Below are 21,097 nucleotides of genomic sequence, written 5' to 3'. Positions count from 1 at the left end.
TAATAATATTTTACTTAAGTAAAAGTAAAGTTACTGGTCTAAAAATCTACTCAAGTAAAAGTAAAAAGTAAATCATTTTAACTTTACTCAGAGTAAAAGTTACTTTTTTACAGTGGGGAGAGGTGGAGGATTTTAGTATAGTTCAAAAACGACAAGGGAATATAAATCTCAAACTAGTTGTTTTTAATTGTAAGAGTAAATGTAATTCGTTACTTTCCACCTCTGCTTTCGGTCGTTGTTGACTCATCTGAAAAATTAGAAGCTTGCCACCAGCAAGTAGCCTACTCAAGCCCAAGTCTTTAATGCTCAATCATAAGAGGTAAATATTATAGGCTACCAAGTATCTCAAGATGTTTGTTTTTTTAATACTAATTAGTGGTGTAATGGATCACAGTTGATCGATCTGAACAGATCACGACCCACGGTTCGGCTCACATGTGATTTGCAAATTAATACGCAAATTTAAATAGGGTGAAAGTTGATAATTTGACGTGTTGCAAATGTTAACACTTAAGTGATTGTAAACAATTTAACCGCAAAAAGGCGCTAAAGTGAGCAATTTTCTGTACGCACAGATGCACATGAGGTTGAATGGCGAATAAAGCACTGAAAAACAACATAATTTTCACTTTATGTGGAGCGACTGTTTATGCTGCATCTTCTTCCCGAAGCACCGTTTGGAATTCTTCCTCTGTCTGTGTGTGTGCGTGTGTTTAAGTGCACTCAAAAGTGCATACACGGAGAGACGCGTTTTAAAAAGCAAGCGGACAGTCTTTTTGTTCTTGACAGGACACATACAAAGAAAATTCTTGAAATACCACAGTATTCTTTTTCTAATAAAAACATTTGTTTAAGTTATTTGCCAATAAACGACATGGCAGAAATTGTCCTTGTCTTAATTTATGTATAATGCTGAAACAAATGTAGGCATGTCAGAATTACAGTTATGCGGCTTACATAATGTAGCCTTTTTTAAAGTTTGATGATAAGATAGAGACTTAAGGAAAATTATGTAGACTCATAATTTAAGTTTAATGTCCTCATGGTCAGCCTACTTATTTGTATGTCCCACAGCTGACATGGAACGTTATTAAGTTCGGGAACTTTATTTTTTTGTTCTAACCGGTTCAGGAACATACATTTTAGGGTTGAACCGAAAACCGGAAACGTTAAAATACTGTTTCTGTTCGGAACAACCCATTGATTGATTAACCAGGAGAATGTTAATATTTGACCCATCAATGGGTCGTTCCGAACAGAAATGAGTTTTTCCATTTATGACCCAACGCTGGTTTGAATTTTTTTTTTAATACATTGTTTTATTCCAGAATTGACATATGCACGGTTTATTCCTGACGTTCGATAAGCCAGTTCAGTCATTTCCGGTGAATTGTTAGCTATAGGATGTCATTCTAAACTTGTTGCATTCAAAAATGTTGACATTGATGGTTGAAGTGAATTTTGCTGAGAAGAAACACTGAGAGACCCATCATGCCACGACTGATGCCATGCTACTATTATAATTTTAACAAATACGCAGCAATATGTATTCTATGAGCAGGCTAAATACTATCTGTATGTGCATAATCCTTTATTTCAGCATTTATTTACATATTGCTTTGTAGTTTAAATGTAAAGTACACAGCAGAGCAAACTTCAAAATGCAATGCACTTGACCTTTCGTTTCCAGTGTGACTGTAAGAAACTATAAGGAATATCAACTGTGATTTTTAGTATTTTTATTAACTCATTATTTCAACACACTGTAAAAGTTATTACATTTTACACAGGAATTGGGTTAGAATGTTATTTCAATTCTGTGATGATAACCTGATGCCAGTTCAAGAATTTAAAGGCCATGTAGTGTACTGTTGATTTCTTTTAACTGGGAAAGGAGCAGAGGAAAGAGAATGTATAGCACAAGATATTGTGTAACAATTGTTGTATACTGTTATATTTTTATAGTCTTGATCACATTATTTCTTTATGATTTCTTGCAAAAAGTAAATGTGCCAATGATGATGTTCCAATGCTATCTTATGGCAATTTGTACGTGTTTTATGAGATGGCTAATTTGTATAAATTTGTACAACCACTTTCGTACATCTTTTGTACGACTTCCTTTTGCCCCTGTTACATTACATACGAATTAGCCAACTCATAAATACGTACAGATTCTCGTGAGATCAGGCTGGATGTTTTAATACCATACCCAGGCAAACGATCTTGACTCAGTGTTCTGCTGTTCATTTCATGCACATTTAAATGACAGACCAGTCCTGTCCCAGAAATGAGTGAATCCCATGAATCACCACTTAAGTGAAATGTCTCACACACGTTTGCAGGTAACTTCCGTGAATTTATGGGAACTCATGCTGGTACAAGTGGATTGTCAGGTAGTAAATTTAATTCCCAATAGACTTTGTTCACGGTTCTGTCCCTCTGCAGTATTTTTATTGGTTTGACCTTCTCATCTATGCATGCTTTTTAATCCTGAGCATTTGCACGCACTTAAAACAATGTTATTGTGATTGTTGTGTATACTTGCAACCCTTTCAATATGCAGTATCTGTTTTGTGTCACATTAAAGTGTTTACATGCTAGGGTAGGCTACTAGATACTGGAGATCTGTCCGCATGTAGATTTTAGTTGGAACACAGCAGAATAAGCAAATCGTGCAGTCAACACAGGGAATTTTATAGGGAAAGTTTACCCAAAACTGAAAAAAATTCATTATTAACTCACCCTTGTGTTTTTCCTGTGTAAATTCTTTTGAGCATAAAGATTTTTGATATATGATATTAGCCGCACAGTTGAAGGCTACACACTGACTTATATTGACTTTTTTCCTACCACGTCCCATGACGTGTGTGCTTACCGTGATTTATCAAAATATCTTATTTTATGTTCATGAGGGTGAGTAAATGATGACAGAGTTTTAATTTAACAAAGAACAATTATTGAAAGCCATGTGGACTACAGAGGTTTTTAAATATAACAACAAAGTCTCATGGCAAGTCGTGTTATAGTAACGAAAATTTTGATTAATTTATTCGTGTTTGATGACACGAATTTCCGCTGTTTTCGTGTCTCTGGAAGACGAATATTCTTTATCGTGTCATTTTATATTTTGTTTTCTCATCGTTCTTTCCTATTTTTAAATCATTGTCGCTTGGGGTTAGGGTTAGATTTGGGGTTTGTGTTAGGATGTAATTTTATGCATTGGTTTCTACATGTTTTTCGTCCGGTTTTAAACTATTCTTTCCTGGAGTTGGGGTTTGGGTTAGGAAGTTCCAGAAAGTGATTCTAACCCAAACCACAAAGCGACAATGGTCAAAAAATAGAAAACAACGATGAGAGAATAAAATATCAAATGACACGATAAAGAAAGTTGTGCCACATGGGACACGAACAGCCATTGATAGAAATTCGTGCTGGGAAGGAAAAACATTTGTTTCCAGTGACACGAAAAACAGTGGAAATTTGTGTCATCAAACAAGAATAAATTAATCAAAATTTCCGTTACTATAACATGACTTGCCGTGAGACTGGGTTTAATATAACTATTTTAAAGCAACACTATGTAGTTTCCATGTAAAAATGGCTTACAGCTCCCCTATGTGGTTGAAAAGTGCAACAGTGCCTGGTATCAGACACTCTTCTGCAGGCAGGGGGAGAGGCGGGGCTGTGTTTCCTACCCTCCACTGCCACTTTCAGAGTGTGCTTGTAGCAGCTAGGAGGCTGCTTAGGTTGCAGCAACAGTACAATTTGTCCAGTTAAAAATTGTTCTATCACTGAAATAATTTTAGAGACATTATTTAAAGGTAAAAAAACTAAATAGTGTTGCTTTAAAGGATCCTTTCAAAAACACAAAAACACGCTTTGCTTTCAGAGCCATCAAGTGCAAAATTACAGTGGCTCTTTTTACTTAAAAAAGTGATGTGAACGTATAAATGACCTTAATGTTTGGCCTAAATCTTGTGGAGGGTAAAATCTTAGGGAAATGGCTTATAAACAAGATCTGTGTGAATTTGCTTGATCATTAAAGCAATGTTACAGTTAACTCTGCAGAAAGCCAGCTCTCCAGTGGAATGACTAAGCATCAATGGATTGTTTATTTAGATAATTTTTACTACCAAATCCTTGTGCTTTCTTTTTTAATATACATGATGTAATGTACCCAACTCTTTATGTCCAGGAATAACCTAACTCAATCACCAGGAATAATTTTAAGAACTGAGATTGATGAAAAACATCATTTCTAGATTTTAAAGAAAATTGTGCTCTGTTGGTTTTGGCATGGTGTACACATTGGCATCTTTTGATTGTTTTTGTAAATGATTTTACAGTTGCTGCATTTTATATTCTTTGTATTCAAAATTTTCACACTGCATGCTGTGTTCCTACAAGTAAAATATTTGTACAGATTTCAACCTGTTCTCCAAAAGTACTGTGAAGCTGTTACTGTACTGTGTTGCAAAAGTTGTGTAAACATACCGCTCTCTTTTTTTAAAGGTTCAGTAACCGATAAGCCACCAGGACATCCTAGTTCTGGCAGAAAAGGTGAGCTGAGTTTCGTGGAAATGTGTGTGTGTGTGTGTGTGTCTGTCTGTGTATGAGAGAGATTTTTTAGATGTATTGAAAATGCACAACAACTTAGGATACTAAACTACAGACCACTAAACCTTTGCCTTTTTGGATCTATATTTTTTTTCTTTAAAATTAAATGTTTAAGCAGGACATCAAAGTTTTTATTTTGGCATGTGTATTGGTTTGACACATAAATGTGCCAGGCTTTCTTCAGACTTAGATCTGCTTAAGAATTGTAAAGTGTGAAAACCTAGACCAGTTGTTTTGTTTTACTGCCATAATAAAGGCTTCGATCATTTCAAAGGGTGAGCTCTACCAATGCCCCACTGGTCTCTATTACAGCAATGAAATCTCCAACTGCTACATTAATGTGGATGTTAACAGCAGAAATGACAGGCATCTACTTCTGAGACCCCTAAGTCAAGAAAGCCAGATTGTCATTTACAGGTCTCGAGAGTGGGATATTTGCAGGGTCTATAAAGGTTTGAACCACTGTGGTGGGAAGGGGTTATTGGGAATGTATGGGGTACTGAGATGTGGTCTGGGAACCATATGCACATTTTCTCGTATTTAAGGCGTGGTTTACGAATGCCCAGAGCCGTTCATTGGGCGCTACGAATGTCTATCAAATGCGTCTGTACGTAGCTGATAGCCAGTCGTTTCAATTATACCAGATGACTTATGTAAAGCGACATGAATTCAAACGTAAACAGCTTTTATCTGTACGTGTGCACACAGCTGAAAGCTATGCAACTTGCTGTATATTGATATTGAAAAGCAACACATTTTAGTGGCACAATGACAACCACAGTATAGGCATAATGACAATATGATATTAATAAACACCACTTACCATTTATAAGTTAAATGGACTTTGTCATCGACGATGCCTAGTAGGTTGGTTCTTTTTTTAAATAAGTTCTTTTTTTAAATAAACTTGCATTCAAAACTACTTAGAACACTATCTAACGCTGCATCAAAAAGTAACTTCACGTCTGCTGCCGTGTTGGATAAACAAAACTGCTTTGGTGTGTCGCATAGACGTCGTCATCGTCTTGCTGCCCCCTCCCCGTTCTGTGATTGGTTCCCTATTTCAGGGGCAAAATTGGTCCATAGTTTCCATGCTAGACTTGCAGTGTGAATAAATTTGTGCGCAAGACAGCATGGGGAATCCCAAGCTAGGGAACTGCAGGGTTTTCAGTATGGAGTGTGCATGTGGTTTGGCTTTGGTTCTGTTTTTTCAGATCTTGCTTCAGTTCTTCTGCACCGGGCTGCACTCAAGGCACTGTGTGCACAACAGATGTTTGTTTCACCAGCAGGTGAATAGTGATCATAAGCTTAACAATACTGCCAGTAATATAGCATAACATAGAGAAATAGATTTGGTAACAGTTAATTCATTAACTTATTGTTAACAAATACAACATTATTGTAAAATAATAAAAAGACATACAACTGTTGAAACAGACTTGTGCTTACCAGGTGCTAAAATACATTACAAAGTTATAAAACCCAGATGGGTTAAATTTCATAATTTGCAATGGTTCAAAGGATGAATTAATTGCCCTGAAAAGCCGCAAAGCACATAAGTTCAGTCTTCTTTATGATTTTTAAATATTTTGCTTCGAATCTAATGTCATGTGGTTTATCTCAAAGCTGGTTTGATTGATGCCTTAGAATTTTTATGAAAGGATTTTTGAAAGCCCTATAGAGACTATAAATATGTGGCAGTCATGGTTGCGCTATTATTGTGAATGGATAGTTTTATGTACAATCACACACTTTATTACCTGGCGTAGATTTAGAGATAAATCAATAAATACAAAAAATCTGGTTCTTATATCAGTGCTTAGATCACCACCACTTTTCTTTCAACTTGAAAAGGTGTCTTGGGGAAAAATAATATAAAATGAATGTTTAGAACAGTGACAGATGAAAGATTGTAAATGTCCATTGATCACATTTGAGCTCAGTTGCATAACTGTATGAACTCACCTGGCTTCTACTGCCACCTTATTGTGGCACTAGCAGTGTAGCTTTGGTTCCTTCATTGCCAGAGCTTCAATTACCCGATGAGGGCCACAGGGAAAACATCCAGAATGCAATAGAGTATTGTGGGTAAGTACAGTAGGAAGTTTAATATTTTTTAATAATCATCTTTGACTATGTTGATTCTTTAATAATTGACATTTTATAAATACATGTACAGTAAAAGTACATTTTATCTAAACATTATCCATAAATAAAACCTTATTTACAATACAGTATGTATGCTGTTTACCATTAAGTGTGTGTGTGATTGAATGAGTGTAGACTGTCTTTTATCTCTGTGTTTTCACAACTGCATTTTCACTCTTATACCCTTTTATTTCTCTACCTCTTTATTTTCTGTGCTATTGGCCGGGCCATGTGCAAATCCCAATCATTCAACAGTTGTGGAGAGTAGATTGTATTAACCTCAATAATTGTAGTCTCTTTCCGTTTCTTTCTCACCCTAAATCCAGATGATGGCTTCAAGCCTACGCCCACCATGGAGACACATGTTGTGCCAGAAGGTGACGGTAAGTCTGCACCTTTTGCAAAAATCAGTAAACAATATTAAACAAATGGTTTCATACTGAGGCAAAAGAAATGTGACAATTTCATGACTATTTCTGTTTCAAACACAGAAATCACAGCACCCACGTTGTGGATTAAGCAGCTGGTATACAAAGAAAACAAACAAAACAGTTCAAACAGTAGGAAACCAGGTGAGAATCAGCTTATCAAGACCCTTTAGTGAAGCCACTAGACGGCCATGTTTGCAACACCTCTGGGCTTTTGTTTAAGTCAAGCAAGACTAAAGTCCTATCTACTTGAATGGGGAAAGATACTAGTAACATGTAACTGTCATGTATATTCCAAAGCATCAAACATGTCTCTGGAATAACACGCATGCACCACCATGCTGGTCATTTTCACAAGAACACCAGGACTTATTTTAGATTGCTTAAAACGCTTTGGAGAACACCCTTTGATTTATTAATTTATTGGTAGGCATGTAGCCTATACATGTAGACTCTGTGTATAGCACCCCTCCCAGTAAATTGTCAGTCTTACATATAGATTTTTTTCAAATGGAAGGCAGAACTTTTGTTGCCAGGGTGGCCATATTGAGCGTTGCATTGCCCGCTTTTAGTAGTGCTCAATTGTGTTATATCTGATGTCTTTGGAATCAGTCATTCAATCTGTATGTCTGTCTCTCTTTCTATATACAGTCACCTAAAGGATTAGGAACACCTGTTCAATTTCTCATTAATGCAATTATGTAATCAACCAATCACATGACATTTGCTTCAATGCATTTAGGGGTGTGGTCCTGGTCAAGACAATCTCCTAAACTCCAAACTGAATGTTAAAATGGGAAAGAAAGACAATTTAAGCAATTTTGAGCGTGGCATGGTTGTTGGTGCCAGACGGGCCGTTCTGAGTATTTCACAATCCGCTCAGTTACTGTGATTTTCACGCACAACCATTTTTCTCTCCAAAATTTGACAGTTGAAGACTGGAAAAATGTTGCCTGGTCTAATACGTCTCGATTTCTGTTGAGACATTCAGATGGTAGAGTCAGAATTTGGTGTAAACAGAATGAGAACATGGATCCATCATGCCTTGTTACTACTGTGCAGGCTGCTGGTGGTGGTGTAATGGTGTGGGGGATGTTTTCTTGGCACACTTTAGGCCCCTTAGTGCCAATTGGGCATTGGTTTCTACCTGAGCATTATTTCTGACCATGTCCATCCATTTATGACCACCATGTACATGTCACAAAGCTCAAATCATTTTAAATTGGTTTCATGAACATGACAATGACTTCACTGTACTTAAATGCCTCCCACAGTCACCAGATCTCAACCCAATTGAGCATCTTTGGGATGTGGTGGAACGGGAGCTTTGTGCCCTGGATGTGCATCCCACAAATCTGAATCAACTGCAAGATGCTATCCTATCAATATGGGCCAACATTTCTAAAGAATGCTTTCAGTACCTTGTTGAATCAATGCCACGCAGAATTAAGGCAGTTCTGAAGGTGAAAGTGGGTCAAACACAGTATTAGTATGGTGTTCCTAATAATCCTTTAGGTGAGTGTATCTGTCTGTTTCTGGCTATTTATGTTGCTGTTTTGTTTATTTTTGTGACCATGCTAGGCAAATTGATTAAACAGCCCATGAAATGACTTGTGTCTTATGTATGTGTAGGTCAGTTGTGTCAATCTTTAGCAAGTAGGAAAGCCTTAAAGCCCATAGAGGTTTTATGGTTGTAGCTTGTTTGACATCTAGTCAAGTATCTACCTAACAGTAAATATACCTACTGTATTGCTTTTTAAAGCAGCATTTAACAAAATATACAACATATTCGTAGTTGTGAAATCTACTCAGTAGTACAGAAATATTTAAAAGCGTTGGTATTGCAGCATCCAGGTCAGTGCATTCAAGTACAACTCGGTTCGTTTCCAGTTGTAGACTCAATATTCAGCATGTCCAGGAATGAGAAACCCAAAACCGGTAGAATTTTGCCCCCCTCTTTCTTTGTTTTTCTCAGCTCTCCTCTGTGTAATTTGTTTAGCTTTCTGTGTCGCCTTTACAATTTCCTTCAAATAGGTTGAACACCCTTTTGGGGATGCCCAGGAGCTCTTTCAGAAATATATATATGTGTGTGTGTGTGTGTGTGTGTGTGTGTGTGTGTGTGTGTGTGTGTGTGTGTGTGTGTGTGTGTGTGTATGTATATAAATATATATATACACACACACATACACATGCACATGCACATTCACATATATATTTTTTAAAGAGGGCAGTGTGGTTAGGGAAAGGTATCCAAAATATGGTTCATGTGTGTGCCTATTGCTAGTGTGGTTTATAATTGACTGGCTTTGCAATTCATTAGAAAGAAATGACACATCTTGATTATTTTAAGAAGACAGGACATAATGCATCTAGTTTGGCACATTTTGGCAACCTCTTCTTGTGTCCAGTTAGCATTTGCTGTACATCAACACTGTTCACAGCCCATAGATGGTCATCACTATACTGTAGGCAGTCTTGCTGAAGGAGTGATAAATTAGTCATCAGGGTACACTGTTAGTGCCCATGGGTGTATGTGTGGGGTCTGGGATACATTGAAGCACTGAGATGTTGTTTTTATTGCAAAAGAAAATCTTGAAGAAAGCCAAGTTTATATCTCTCAGTGCATTGTGGGTGGTACGCATCAGTAAGACTTTTCACACATCAACTCCCACAACTATTGTTTAACTATGAACATCCAGACTCATTTAGACAGTGAGTATAAATGGTGTGTGACTTTGGTAATTGTAGTTGTTTATTTCATGTATCCTCGATGAATGACCACAATTAGCAGAGCAACACTTTCGTTCTTCTCGGATTCACAGTAGCAGTGGTAGTGGTAGCAATATTAAAAAAATTGACAAGCTATTGTGTTGGTCAAAAGATGTCACCAGTGCCTAACAATTGTATCTACCCAGTAAAGGAAAAACCTTGAAGGACATGCAATATTCACCCTAGTTTTACACATAACACTTCTGCAGTGGTCAATTCTTAGGATTTGATTCAGTCATTATTTACAATTACTAACCCTATGCTCAACCCTAAACCGCTACATTATTTCATCCCCAGCAGAGTTTGTTTCAGATTGGTGTTAGGGTACATTTTAAGTATGTTACTGGGAATGAGGACCGACGTGAGTCTCCACGCACCTTTTCCTCCCTCCGCATAATTTATTACTGCTTGAGGAGAACATGTTTCCCTCAAAATAACACCCCTCCTCTTCTGGCTCATCATGTGCTCTGCTTTTACTTTATGCACAGAGAATTCAAAGATCCAAGAGCATAGCGATTACCCAACAGCTGAAAACAATTGGAGGGATAGCACAAGAAGACAGAGCAAGAAATGGAAAGAGAAAGAAAAGAAATAGTAAGCAAACGACAAAAAGACAAAGAGAGCAGAACCTTGTGTTTACAGGAGGCTGATAAGTCGGAGCAGTTCAGAGTTCCAAGCTATTTTGTTTGGCAAGATCTTGGCACAATGAAAAGCGTGACGCTCTGATTTTAAACTGAGATATCGAGGAAATCAGCAAAGTTTACCTACACCATACCACGCATAAACTAATCAATACCAGCCTGTAAACATTGAGAGGGGACCACAGCAAAGCATTCTGGGTAACAATGAGCTCTCACCTCAGCTTGGTCAAAGAGAACTTGTCTGAATTATTTTTCCTTCAAGCAAAATAGATATAACCCATCTAATTGAACCTGCAGAGGGAGGAGGATACTATTAAAATATATGATCTTTAAGGGGGTATTCACACCTGTCTTGTTTGGGTTGATTGAATCAAACTCAAGTTCGTTTCCCCTCCATCGTGCGGACCTTTTGGGTAGGGATGAACACAGCAATCGAACGTGGGTTCAGACCAAAGAACCGTACCGAGACCCAGCTAAAGAGGTGGTCTCGGTTCGGTTAAAAACTAACTCAGGTATGGTTCGTTTAAGGTGTGAACATGTACCGACCTCGATTCGCCCCAAATGCTGTATGTTATTATCAGCCTGATCTCACGAATTTCCGTGGGATAGTCATTTTTGACGTAGCATTCTCACAGATCTCCGCATTTTTCTCCGCAACGTAATATAATAACCAACGTGATCTCACAAATTTCCGTGGGATAGTCACAGAATTGTTTTTGATCATTTTTCCTTGGCATTCTCACGGATCTCAGCATTTTTCCGTGCTACGGATTGTCTTTTTCCGTGGCATTCTCACGGATTGGTTACTCAACTGTTTTTTCCTATTTTCTTACCATTTTCGCTTCGGTTTATTGTTAAATTTACATGAAATGACATCCTTACCCAAACCCAACTCTAACCCCAACATCAGGCATCAAGTTTAGAAAAAAAAAATGTATAAACCAATAGTTAAAGTGACATACTAACACAAACACCAAATCTAACCCTAAACTGAAGCGGAAATGGTTTGAAAATAGGAAAAATCTGAGTAACCAATCCGTGAGAATGCCACGGAACAAGACAATCCGTAGCACGGAAAAATGCTGAGATCCGTGAGAATGCCAAGGTAAAATGATCAAAAACAATTCTGTGACTATCCCACGGAAATTTGTGAGATCACGTTGGTTATTATATTACGTTATTACGCTGTCAATAGATAAAAAAATAATCTAGATTAATCGCATGATTTCATGACTTAACTTGCGATTAATCGCAAATTAATCTCACATTTTTATCCGTTCTAAATTTACCCTAATTTAACACTTTTCAGGTTTTTAATTCTCTAATCATATATACATATATAGATGATTTATGCAAATGTATGTTAACAACAGCCTGTTTACATTTTTAACAAAATCATCTGCCATTGTTTTGTATATGAATTTTCCTTTCAGAAGAATTTTCTTTCTCCATTTTTGATTGCTGCTGCATCATTTGTGACTTGTGCTGGCAAGTTCACTCGGAATTAGCAAATTTAAAAAAAATTGTTGTTCATATTTTGACATTATTAAAACATAGAACAATGCATGATTTGTTGGAATATAACAGAATATGACAGAACTACACCTGTTTGAAGTTGAAAGAGTCAGCAAAGTTAAATTACCAGAAAAATTACCACATCCATACATTAAATTATCACATCAATACCTTAAAGTCACTGGTAAACTAATAGATTTAGCACACACAGAGCAAAAACATCATCAATGTATGTTAAACTTTTTTTCTTTTGTTTGATTGACATTGAGACAGACTGCCTAAAATCTAAGTGATCTAATATAATGTTACACATCAGATATTTTTACCCAGCAGTTAACCAAACATTTACTTAAGACATAACAGATTATAAATCCTACCTGCGTGGATTCTTATCAAAACTGATAGTTTTAAAACTGTAATTTTGTGTAGATGTCTATATATCCGGGTCGCGCACTCGCGCATCTTTGTGCACGCGCTTCAGATGTCAGTCAGTTAGCGTGAGGAAGATAGCTTTTGAGTCTGGTCGCTCTTAATAACTCTTTAACATTAATCAGGTACCGAACTTTATCTCTCGTAATGACTCTTTTGACATCAAGCAAGTCCTGCATTCTATTTTCTAAGTCATGCATAAAAGTGAAACCAAAATGAATTGAGACGCATCTTTGTATTAGATCAAGCATTAGGGGGACGTTAACGTTACACCTCTCAGACGTATAAATAAAGATAATTTCAGATGTCCAACAAGCATTTAGATTTTGCATTGGATTTGCTAGACGATTTGCTTAATGTTCTTATTTCTATGAAAACCTTTGACTCATTTAGACAGGTTCACATTTGTCTGCGTCTCTGTTCATTCAACTATGGGCTGGACCAAGGGTCAAACAGAAATTGTGCGTTGCGTTAATCGCGTTAATAAAATTAGTGGCGTTAAAATGAATTTGCGTTAACGTTATATACTGCATGACAATGATTTTAAATACCTTTATTGTAATAGCAGGATATTATGCATACAAATAGATCATCATGGGGTGGTTTCCAGGACAGGGATTAGACTAGTCCTAGACTTAAATAAATGTAAGAGCTATCCAAACTGAAGACAACTTGAACTGAAATATCTTAAAATACATCAGTGCCCTTTGTTTTGCCTCAAAATTCACACAAGTAATGTTTTTAGTAAGGCATGTTTGTTAAAACTAGTTATATATCCTAATTAAACTAAGGCCAGTCCTGGTTTGAGCTAATCCCTGTCCGGGAAACCACCCCATAAAGTTCACTTCTAAAGTGTTTGAACAATTATTTTATTTATGAACTTTGGGTGTTAGTAACATAAAATAAACACATCATGTGGCTAAAAACACTATCTCAATAGCTATTTGTATGGATAATGACAGCGGCTTATACAGTGCATCTATCGATGTCTATGCGACGCAAAAGCCTGCTAACTTTATACCTTGATCTATCTTCTGCACAGCGTTGTTTAGATGACATTGTATCATGTGCTCCTCAAAAGTGTCTGAATTTTGCATTAGCTGCTGATAACACCAAATTGCATTATGATTGATCTCCATAATTTTGCACTTCCTGCTTTCCCCCACCTGTTAATTTTTATCCAATGAATGGATGACCTAAATACACATGGTTTTTTGGTTTTTTTACACATTTTGGTTCACTTGCAAAAAGGGGAGTGTGAAAGTGAAAAAAAAAAAAACATTTTATTTTGTCCAAACCAAAGCAATTGAACTAGTGGACTTTCCTGGTATGAATACACCCTAAAACAAATGCAGTAAAAAGGATCAGGATTCAATAGAATCTATATCACCATCCATTATTTTCGATCCTTGTTTATAGCATTAGGAAGACCGAGAAAAAGACTATTTTCCTTTGGGAATCCCAGCTGCTTGGCGCCAGTGTACCCTCACTACGATAAACAGTGTTAAATAATTTAGATATGAAGCAACCTTGGCGGGAAGTGCAGGAGTCATGGACTGTGTCGTACTTGAGTGTGGATTGTGAACCCTTTGTGGAAAAGAGAACTTATTAATGCTCCTATAGCCCTTAACTCCCCCACACTCTTGCTGTCTTCGCAGTCAGGTCCCACTTAAAACACTCCGGGCCTTGTTCCCGATCACGCCAACGCTGTCGGTCCTCTTACCAGAACTGTTTGTAATGGATACAAAAGCAAAAACAGACGGATTTGGTTACAGTGAGCAAGGTTATAGCTCATGCTTTTTATTTGGAGGTTCAGACGAACCCTTTGACTGCGTAAAGCTGGTCTCACTTGCCACTGTCTTAACACCCCTCAACTTCTCCTACCTCAATACCCCACCTCTTTATTCGGAAACAGATTTTTAATATTGAGAAAAGTACAGGGTTTCAATGGTCTAGCGATTAGGCACATTAAAATGTGATGCTCATGCAGGCAATGGAAATCTAAACTATCATTAAACATTTACAAATTTAGTTCCCGCTTAGTTGTCCATTTGTTTCCTGTCTTAAACTGGAAGTCATTCATCTTCCATGATGATTGCGGACAGCAGAGTTAAGACAGTGAGCTTATGTAAGCCATCTCTAGTTGGATACAGTCTAGTGTAAGATAGAAAGTCATGTCAACTCAAATGTGAACCATTTCCTTGCCTACCTAAAGAAAAAAATCAAATTATATTATGCACCTGATCTAACAGGAATTCATATATATTTTACAACATGGCTTTGTATGAATATGTACAAATAGCACTTTAAAAAGATCTAGGGCCCTATTTTAACGATCTAAGCGCATTGGCTAAAGCGCACGGCGCAAGGTCTAAAAGGTCGTGTCCAATGCCACTTTTGCTAGTTTAGCGACGAGAAAAATGGTTTGTGCGCCGAGCGCACGGTCGAAAAGGGTTGTTCATATATTTCCTAATGAGTAATGGGTGTGTTTTGGCCGTAACATGCAACAAACTAATGAGAGTCTTATCTCTCATCTCTTGTAAAAGCCAGTTGCGCTGGCGCTATGTCTAATCCCTATTTAGATGACGGACTTTGTAAACTGAAAAACTAAGCAGAGGAAGAAGACCCCCAGTTTAATAATGTAAAAAAAGTGTTGTTTTCATTTTTATTGAAATTTAAATTTTTGGGATTAAAACCTTTAAAAGCCTTTTTCTTTTTCTTTAATTGCTTTAAATGTATTGATATCCTACATAATCATTGTAATCTCATAAAATTATTTGCAAACAAGAGATAAAGAATTGTCAAACGCACAGAGAGGCGAAGCATTTCAGCACTAGACCATGGGATTTTTACAAAGCATTACTTAAAGGGGTGGTTTCCCGGACAGGGATTAGCTTAAGCCAGGACTAGGCCTTAGTTTAATTCATAAATATAACTAGTTTTAACAAACATGCCTTACTGAAAACATTACTTCTGTGCATTTTGAGGCAAAACAAAGGGCACTGATGTATTTTAAGATATGTCAGGGCAAGTTGTTTTGAGTTTGGACAGCTCTTACATTTATTTTAGTCTAGGACTAGTCTAATCCGTGTCCGGGAAAGCGCCCCAAAATGTTTCTCATCTCACCATATCCACAGTTACAGAGTCATCATATACAATAAATCAGTGAGGTAGCATTTAAAAATATTTAAAAATAGATGCATTTGATTAAAGCAAAGCATTTATTTACTTACCAGGCTACAGGTGAAGCTGCTCTTTGCGCGTTCTAACGTCTCATAATTAGTCCTTATTTATGTCCAAGAGCCTCAGTAATAATCTTTTACATTCACTTCTTTAATCTTTCATATTTAAAAGTGTTTTTGTGTTGCTGCGCATTCATGTATGTAATAAGCAAACCCGCGTTGTCGTCCCGTTTATAGGCGCATATTACTACTGCGCTCTTTAAATAACAAAAAACATATTGCGCCTCATTTGGTTGCCTCAAAATAGCAACACGCCAACAATGCGCCTAAACACACCTCGTTTTCAGACCAGAACGGCCATGTGCGCAAAAGGGGGCGCAAATGCATTTGCTATTTAAACAGCGTGGCGCTAAACTTGAAAATGATAATTGCGCAGGGTTGAAACTAGCAAAAAACACTTGCTTCGCACATTGTGCTGCATTGCGCTGGGTGTATGATAGAGCCCCTAATCTTATATCACTTGATAATTTTAACATGATATGAAGTAGCCTGAAATGGACTGGCCATCTACTGTATCAAGGGTGTATCCTGGCTGTCACTGTATGGCTGCTGGGATAGCAGAAGACAAGTGGGTTGGGTATAGATGAATGAATATGTAGGCCTTATCAGCTGCTCTTGAAAAATGCAGTCACAATTGCAAAATATTTCATTTGTAGCCATACCACAGCTATGCCAGCCCATTTATGATGCTAAACATAAAAAATAATTGTGTAGCTTACATATCGTTGCAATTCCTTGACAACTTTAAAGGAAACATATTATGAAAATCTTACTTTTTCCATGTTTAAGGAGTATAATTAGGTCCCCAATACATCTATCAACCTAGAAAATGTAAAAAAAAAAAAACAGTAACTTAGTTTTGGTAACCATAAGAGAAAATAATTGACAGCACAATTGAGTTTTTATGTCAACAAACCACCGTTATGGCGATTAGTGTTTGCATTTCATCAGCTCATTTGCATTTAAAAGGACACACCCAAAAACTGCATAATTCAACGTTATAATAAATTATCTATATGGTATTTTGAGCTAACACTTCACATTTGTACTGGGACACTGCAGATTTATTTTACATCTTAAAAATTCTTGTGAAATGTCCCCTTTAATTTTACAAAACTTTTTTTAGCAATTTTAGAAATTTAATGGATACATTGTTATACAATTGATAACGGTTGTTCAGTGAAAATCTGATTTAAAAGGACATGAATCAGGAGCTACTCAGCACCCGGCTAGTTGGATTAGCCTCAACATGTGGTGCTGTTACACTTGGCCTGACATACTACAAGTGAGCAATGTGCTAAATGTATTTCAACATAAGTAGAGATTTATGAGACAAGGCGTGAAAACATTTAAACGAACATTTCTCAAATGTCCTTTGTGTTAATAAATACAAAAAGACTGAAATCATAGGATCAGCAGACACCTTTTAAAGGTGTTTTTGTATTTCTTTTACTAAAGTTTCAATACACATTTACACTTTTTGTGAAATCTTTTGGCAGGTTTCAGTTTCAGCTCTAGCTGACTCCAGTCAAGTGTTATTATAGAAGACGATTTACAAAACACTTAGCACGTCAAAGTCAACACTGTAACTGGTAAAGCATAATGCCAAGTGTCAAAAATGAAGAATTTTATACAATAAAATTTGTATGATACTCAACTGTTGAAGTTCCAAGAACCACATTCATCCATCATAAAGTGATCTAAATGGCTGTATTCAGTTAAAATATGACATGTAATGATAGGTCTGTTTCCGAGAAAACTGAGAAAGCAATTATTTTTTGAGCTTGTTTAGTGAAACTAAAATCAAAACATATTATTAATTTTAAAAAATCATTTTTTTTATCAAACGGTTAATTAAATGTATTTTATTTTTACATTTAATTTGGTTAGTTGCCTATAGTTTAGATAAAATGTTCATTGACTTTAGTTTAACTATTTCTAATTATGAATATCTTGAACAAATTTAAAGAAGTATTCAGTTCTGCCTGAGTCATTTTAAAAAATGTCCAAGGTTTAATAAAAAAATAAAGTATAATCAAGTTGGCTTTACGAGTCATTTCAACTTACTGTGCATTTTTTATCTTGACTAGTGATGAGTTGCTTTAACTTCCCAGCAAGCAATTTTGTGTTTAAAGAAAAAACAAAACAAAAAACATTTAATAGTCATCCAAACACAGTCCAGACGTCTAGGCTAAAGCAAGGCAAAATTTGGGCCCAAAAATAAATGAAATAAAATAAATAAATAAATGAAACCAAACACCCTGTAATCATTGTTGACTTTGCTTACATGATGGAATATCATACATCTCATAAGTTATTTTGTAACCAAATTCAAGTTTATTTTGGCTGGAAGTGGGTTACAGCTGGAATAAACCGGCTAAAGGGGAAGTTCACACAAAAATTATAATTTTCACCAAACCAATCACGAGCCCCATTCACTTCCATAGTAGGAAAAAGAATACTATGGAAGTTAATGTGGCTCATGAATGGTTTGGTTACAAACATTCCTCAAAACATCCTCTTTCTTGTTCATAAGAACAAAGAAATTTATACAGGTTTCTAATAACACGAGAGTAAGTGATGAAAGAATTCTCTTTTTTGTGTGAACTACAGTATCCCTTTAACCTAGATGGTGAAATAAGGGTATAATAAAATGTAAAAATAAATGTATTAAACATGTTGAAGCTTATTTCAGTTATAGCAACTCATTACTAATCAAAACAGTAATAGAAATAGTATGCAAAGCATATTATACTTAAAAATGTAAGGATAACTTCCAGTAGCGTTTATAGACCACATTAAAAATACAGGACTCCTGTTGGTAAAGCATAACAAAAGTTAATCTGCCTGGAGCAATACTCACTTTATACTACAACTCAAATAACAGATTTGTTACAAATAATTAATGTAACTCAATTACAGAGATAACAAAGTGTACCAGTTCTATAAGATATTTGTATTTAGTGTGTTTCTTGTGATTTTAGAGAAGATTCCTTCTTGTGACCAGGAGAGGCAAAGCGCTCTGGATGAGGCTCGGCAGAACCCACGGGAGGCCATTTTTATCCCTGACTGTGGCTCGCTAGGCCTCTACAAACCTGTCCAGTGCCACCAGTCCACTGGATACTGTTGGTGTGTACTGGTGGACACTGGACGACCCATTCCGGGAACCTCTGCAAGGTAAGAATGAAAAAAACTTGTCCTTATCACTTATTTTATAATTCTGTTATTAGCAATGCTTTTTATTGCCTTAAGTCACCACAATATTGTTTATGCTGTAACTGGATTATATATACAACATGTTTATGGATGAAATCGCATGTCCTAAACATCTCTAAATTATACAAATATGGAAATGATCAGAAACACAATCATTTGAGACTGATTCATTTAGTTCTGGAATGTGTTATGACAATCAGGTTTCTCTCCAAACCTCAACGTCTTTATTTTCCATGAGCAACGTTGGTGCTGGGGTTTGTTTAGAAACCACTTTAAATTGAAAGCGTGACATGTCCCGATGCATTTTTCTCTGTTACGAGCACTGATTTATTTTCCACTTCAAGAGATGTGCTCTGTATGTGTAAATCACTGTCCTTTGCCAATTCTGTCTTGGAAATGTTGAGAGGGTTTAGCCAACTAGTTCCTGCCATGTTTTTGATACAAAAAGCTTGTAATTTGGATTCAGGCACTGAGCCCACCCTTTCTTTTCCCGGTGTTGGATATGACCATTAAAGCCTAGATTTTATGTTGTTGTATTCTGAGGCAAACCAAATGTGATGCAGCTCAGGTTTACCACTAATTTACACAATTTTCGAGGTTTTTTAATTCTTAAATCTTCACTGTTGCTTTTTATCCATTTCAGACAAGTAGGATAATTAATTCCAGCTATCAAAAGTGCTGGATTAGTTTGTTTTTGGGATGATTTGGTCTTAGAACATAAGCTTTATTTGTTTAGAAAAGCCAAGCACAGACAAGACTTTATTTTTAAGTCAGTACAAGTGGTGTTTGTCAGTGTACAACTTTCCAAACTATTCTAGGGTGTTCTTTTTTTAAAACAACATTTAAGTTAAAATAAAATAAAATAAAAATGTTGTAAAAATAAAATCTACAATATGTAATATTTATTTAAATATAAAATATTTAAATATTTAAATATTATAATCATTTATTTTGAGTAATTCTTAATGAGCACATTCAACTCAATTTTATCATTTTTTATTCACTTAAATTTGTAAGAACTAAGTTCTCTTAATTATTTTGTGTTGAAACTACACAAAATATTATAGTAGACATAATCAGGCAATGCATTTGAAGAGTTTCGTTGCAAAACAAGATAAATCCATTTTTTAACATTTTTGTCAAAACATGTTTATTATTATGTTATCATGTTATTATTTTGTTTTATGGTGCTACTTAGCTGTATTTTTTAAGTTATGAAGGTTTAAATCAAAACAAACCAACTGCAGTTGAACTGATGTTAATTGGAATGCACAACCTAAAAACGGGTTTTCTGAACAATTAAATAAACGGTGTTTATCTCATTTTGCAACGAAACTCTTCATTTCCCCGCATACTCTATGGCAGTGGTTTTCAAACTGGGGGCCAGGGCGCGAGATAGTGCCAGGGGGGCCCCAGTTTTATGACATTTTATAAAATACATTCATTTATCATGAATTCTGTGTAATTAAGCCTAAAAAATAATAAGCCAACTAACCAACAGCACTACAAGGTATAATTTTATATGTTTTGTTTAATTCAAATATTACATTTTTAACTGTTTTTGTCATAAATTTTCTTTCTGGGGGCCGCGAAAAAATGCACTGTAAAGTTTGGGAACCACTGCTCTATGGGACTGCATTTTAAGAGTAAATCTAAAAATTAAATGGTATTTTAGTTTTTTTTACTTAAAAAGAAAGACTTGATAATGTTTAATGTTTCTGTTTCTTTGAGTTTTGTGGTTGTTCAGAAGAATTTTGCTTGTGTTTATACAGTACTGGGTAGGTGACATAATAGCCTCTTTTGCACAGTAATTTTAAACAGAAATTTCAAAAATTTCAAATTTGTGCGTTTTTCAGAGTGAAATCTGGAGCTACAAAAATGTATGGTATGTGGAAAAAAATGTATTTTTTTAACCATAAACAACATGGACACATTGCATTATACCAAATACCCAAATTACGTTGTTTTTAGCAATGAAATAGGTGTTCTTTAAAAGTATTTTTTATCTTGTGTAATATTGTTACCAAACTTTATATAAATTTTTACAGTGTTACTGCAGGCAATTGCTATAGGGTGTTTTGCTACACTG

The 21,097-nt window shown here is 35.9% G+C and overlaps 1 protein-coding gene across 2 annotated transcripts in view; it reads left to right on the top strand.

The window, feature by feature from the left end:
* LOC129442872 (SPARC-related modular calcium-binding protein 1-like) overlaps positions 1-21,097 on the top strand; it is a 118,720-nt gene that overhangs the window by 39,700 nt on the left and 57,923 nt on the right. For both annotated transcript variants that reach the window (XM_073864917.1, XM_073864916.1), the window contains exons 6-10: positions 2,346-2,396; positions 4,516-4,563; positions 7,062-7,151; positions 7,260-7,340; positions 18,777-18,969. In XM_073864917.1, coding sequence (XP_073721018.1) covers positions 2,346-2,396; positions 4,516-4,563; positions 7,062-7,151; positions 7,260-7,340; positions 18,777-18,969 — 463 coding nt within the window. The remainder of the gene's footprint in view (positions 1-2,345; positions 2,397-4,515; positions 4,564-7,061; positions 7,152-7,259; positions 7,341-18,776; positions 18,970-21,097) is intronic.

The sequence above is a fragment of the Misgurnus anguillicaudatus genome, unplaced genomic scaffold (assembly GCF_027580225.2).
Source record: "Misgurnus anguillicaudatus unplaced genomic scaffold, ASM2758022v2 HiC_scaffold_28, whole genome shotgun sequence".
Taxonomy (NCBI): domain Eukaryota; kingdom Metazoa; phylum Chordata; class Actinopteri; order Cypriniformes; family Cobitidae; genus Misgurnus; species Misgurnus anguillicaudatus.
The sequence above is the reverse complement of the archived record's forward strand: the minus strand, read 5'-3'. Positions and strand labels throughout refer to the sequence as shown.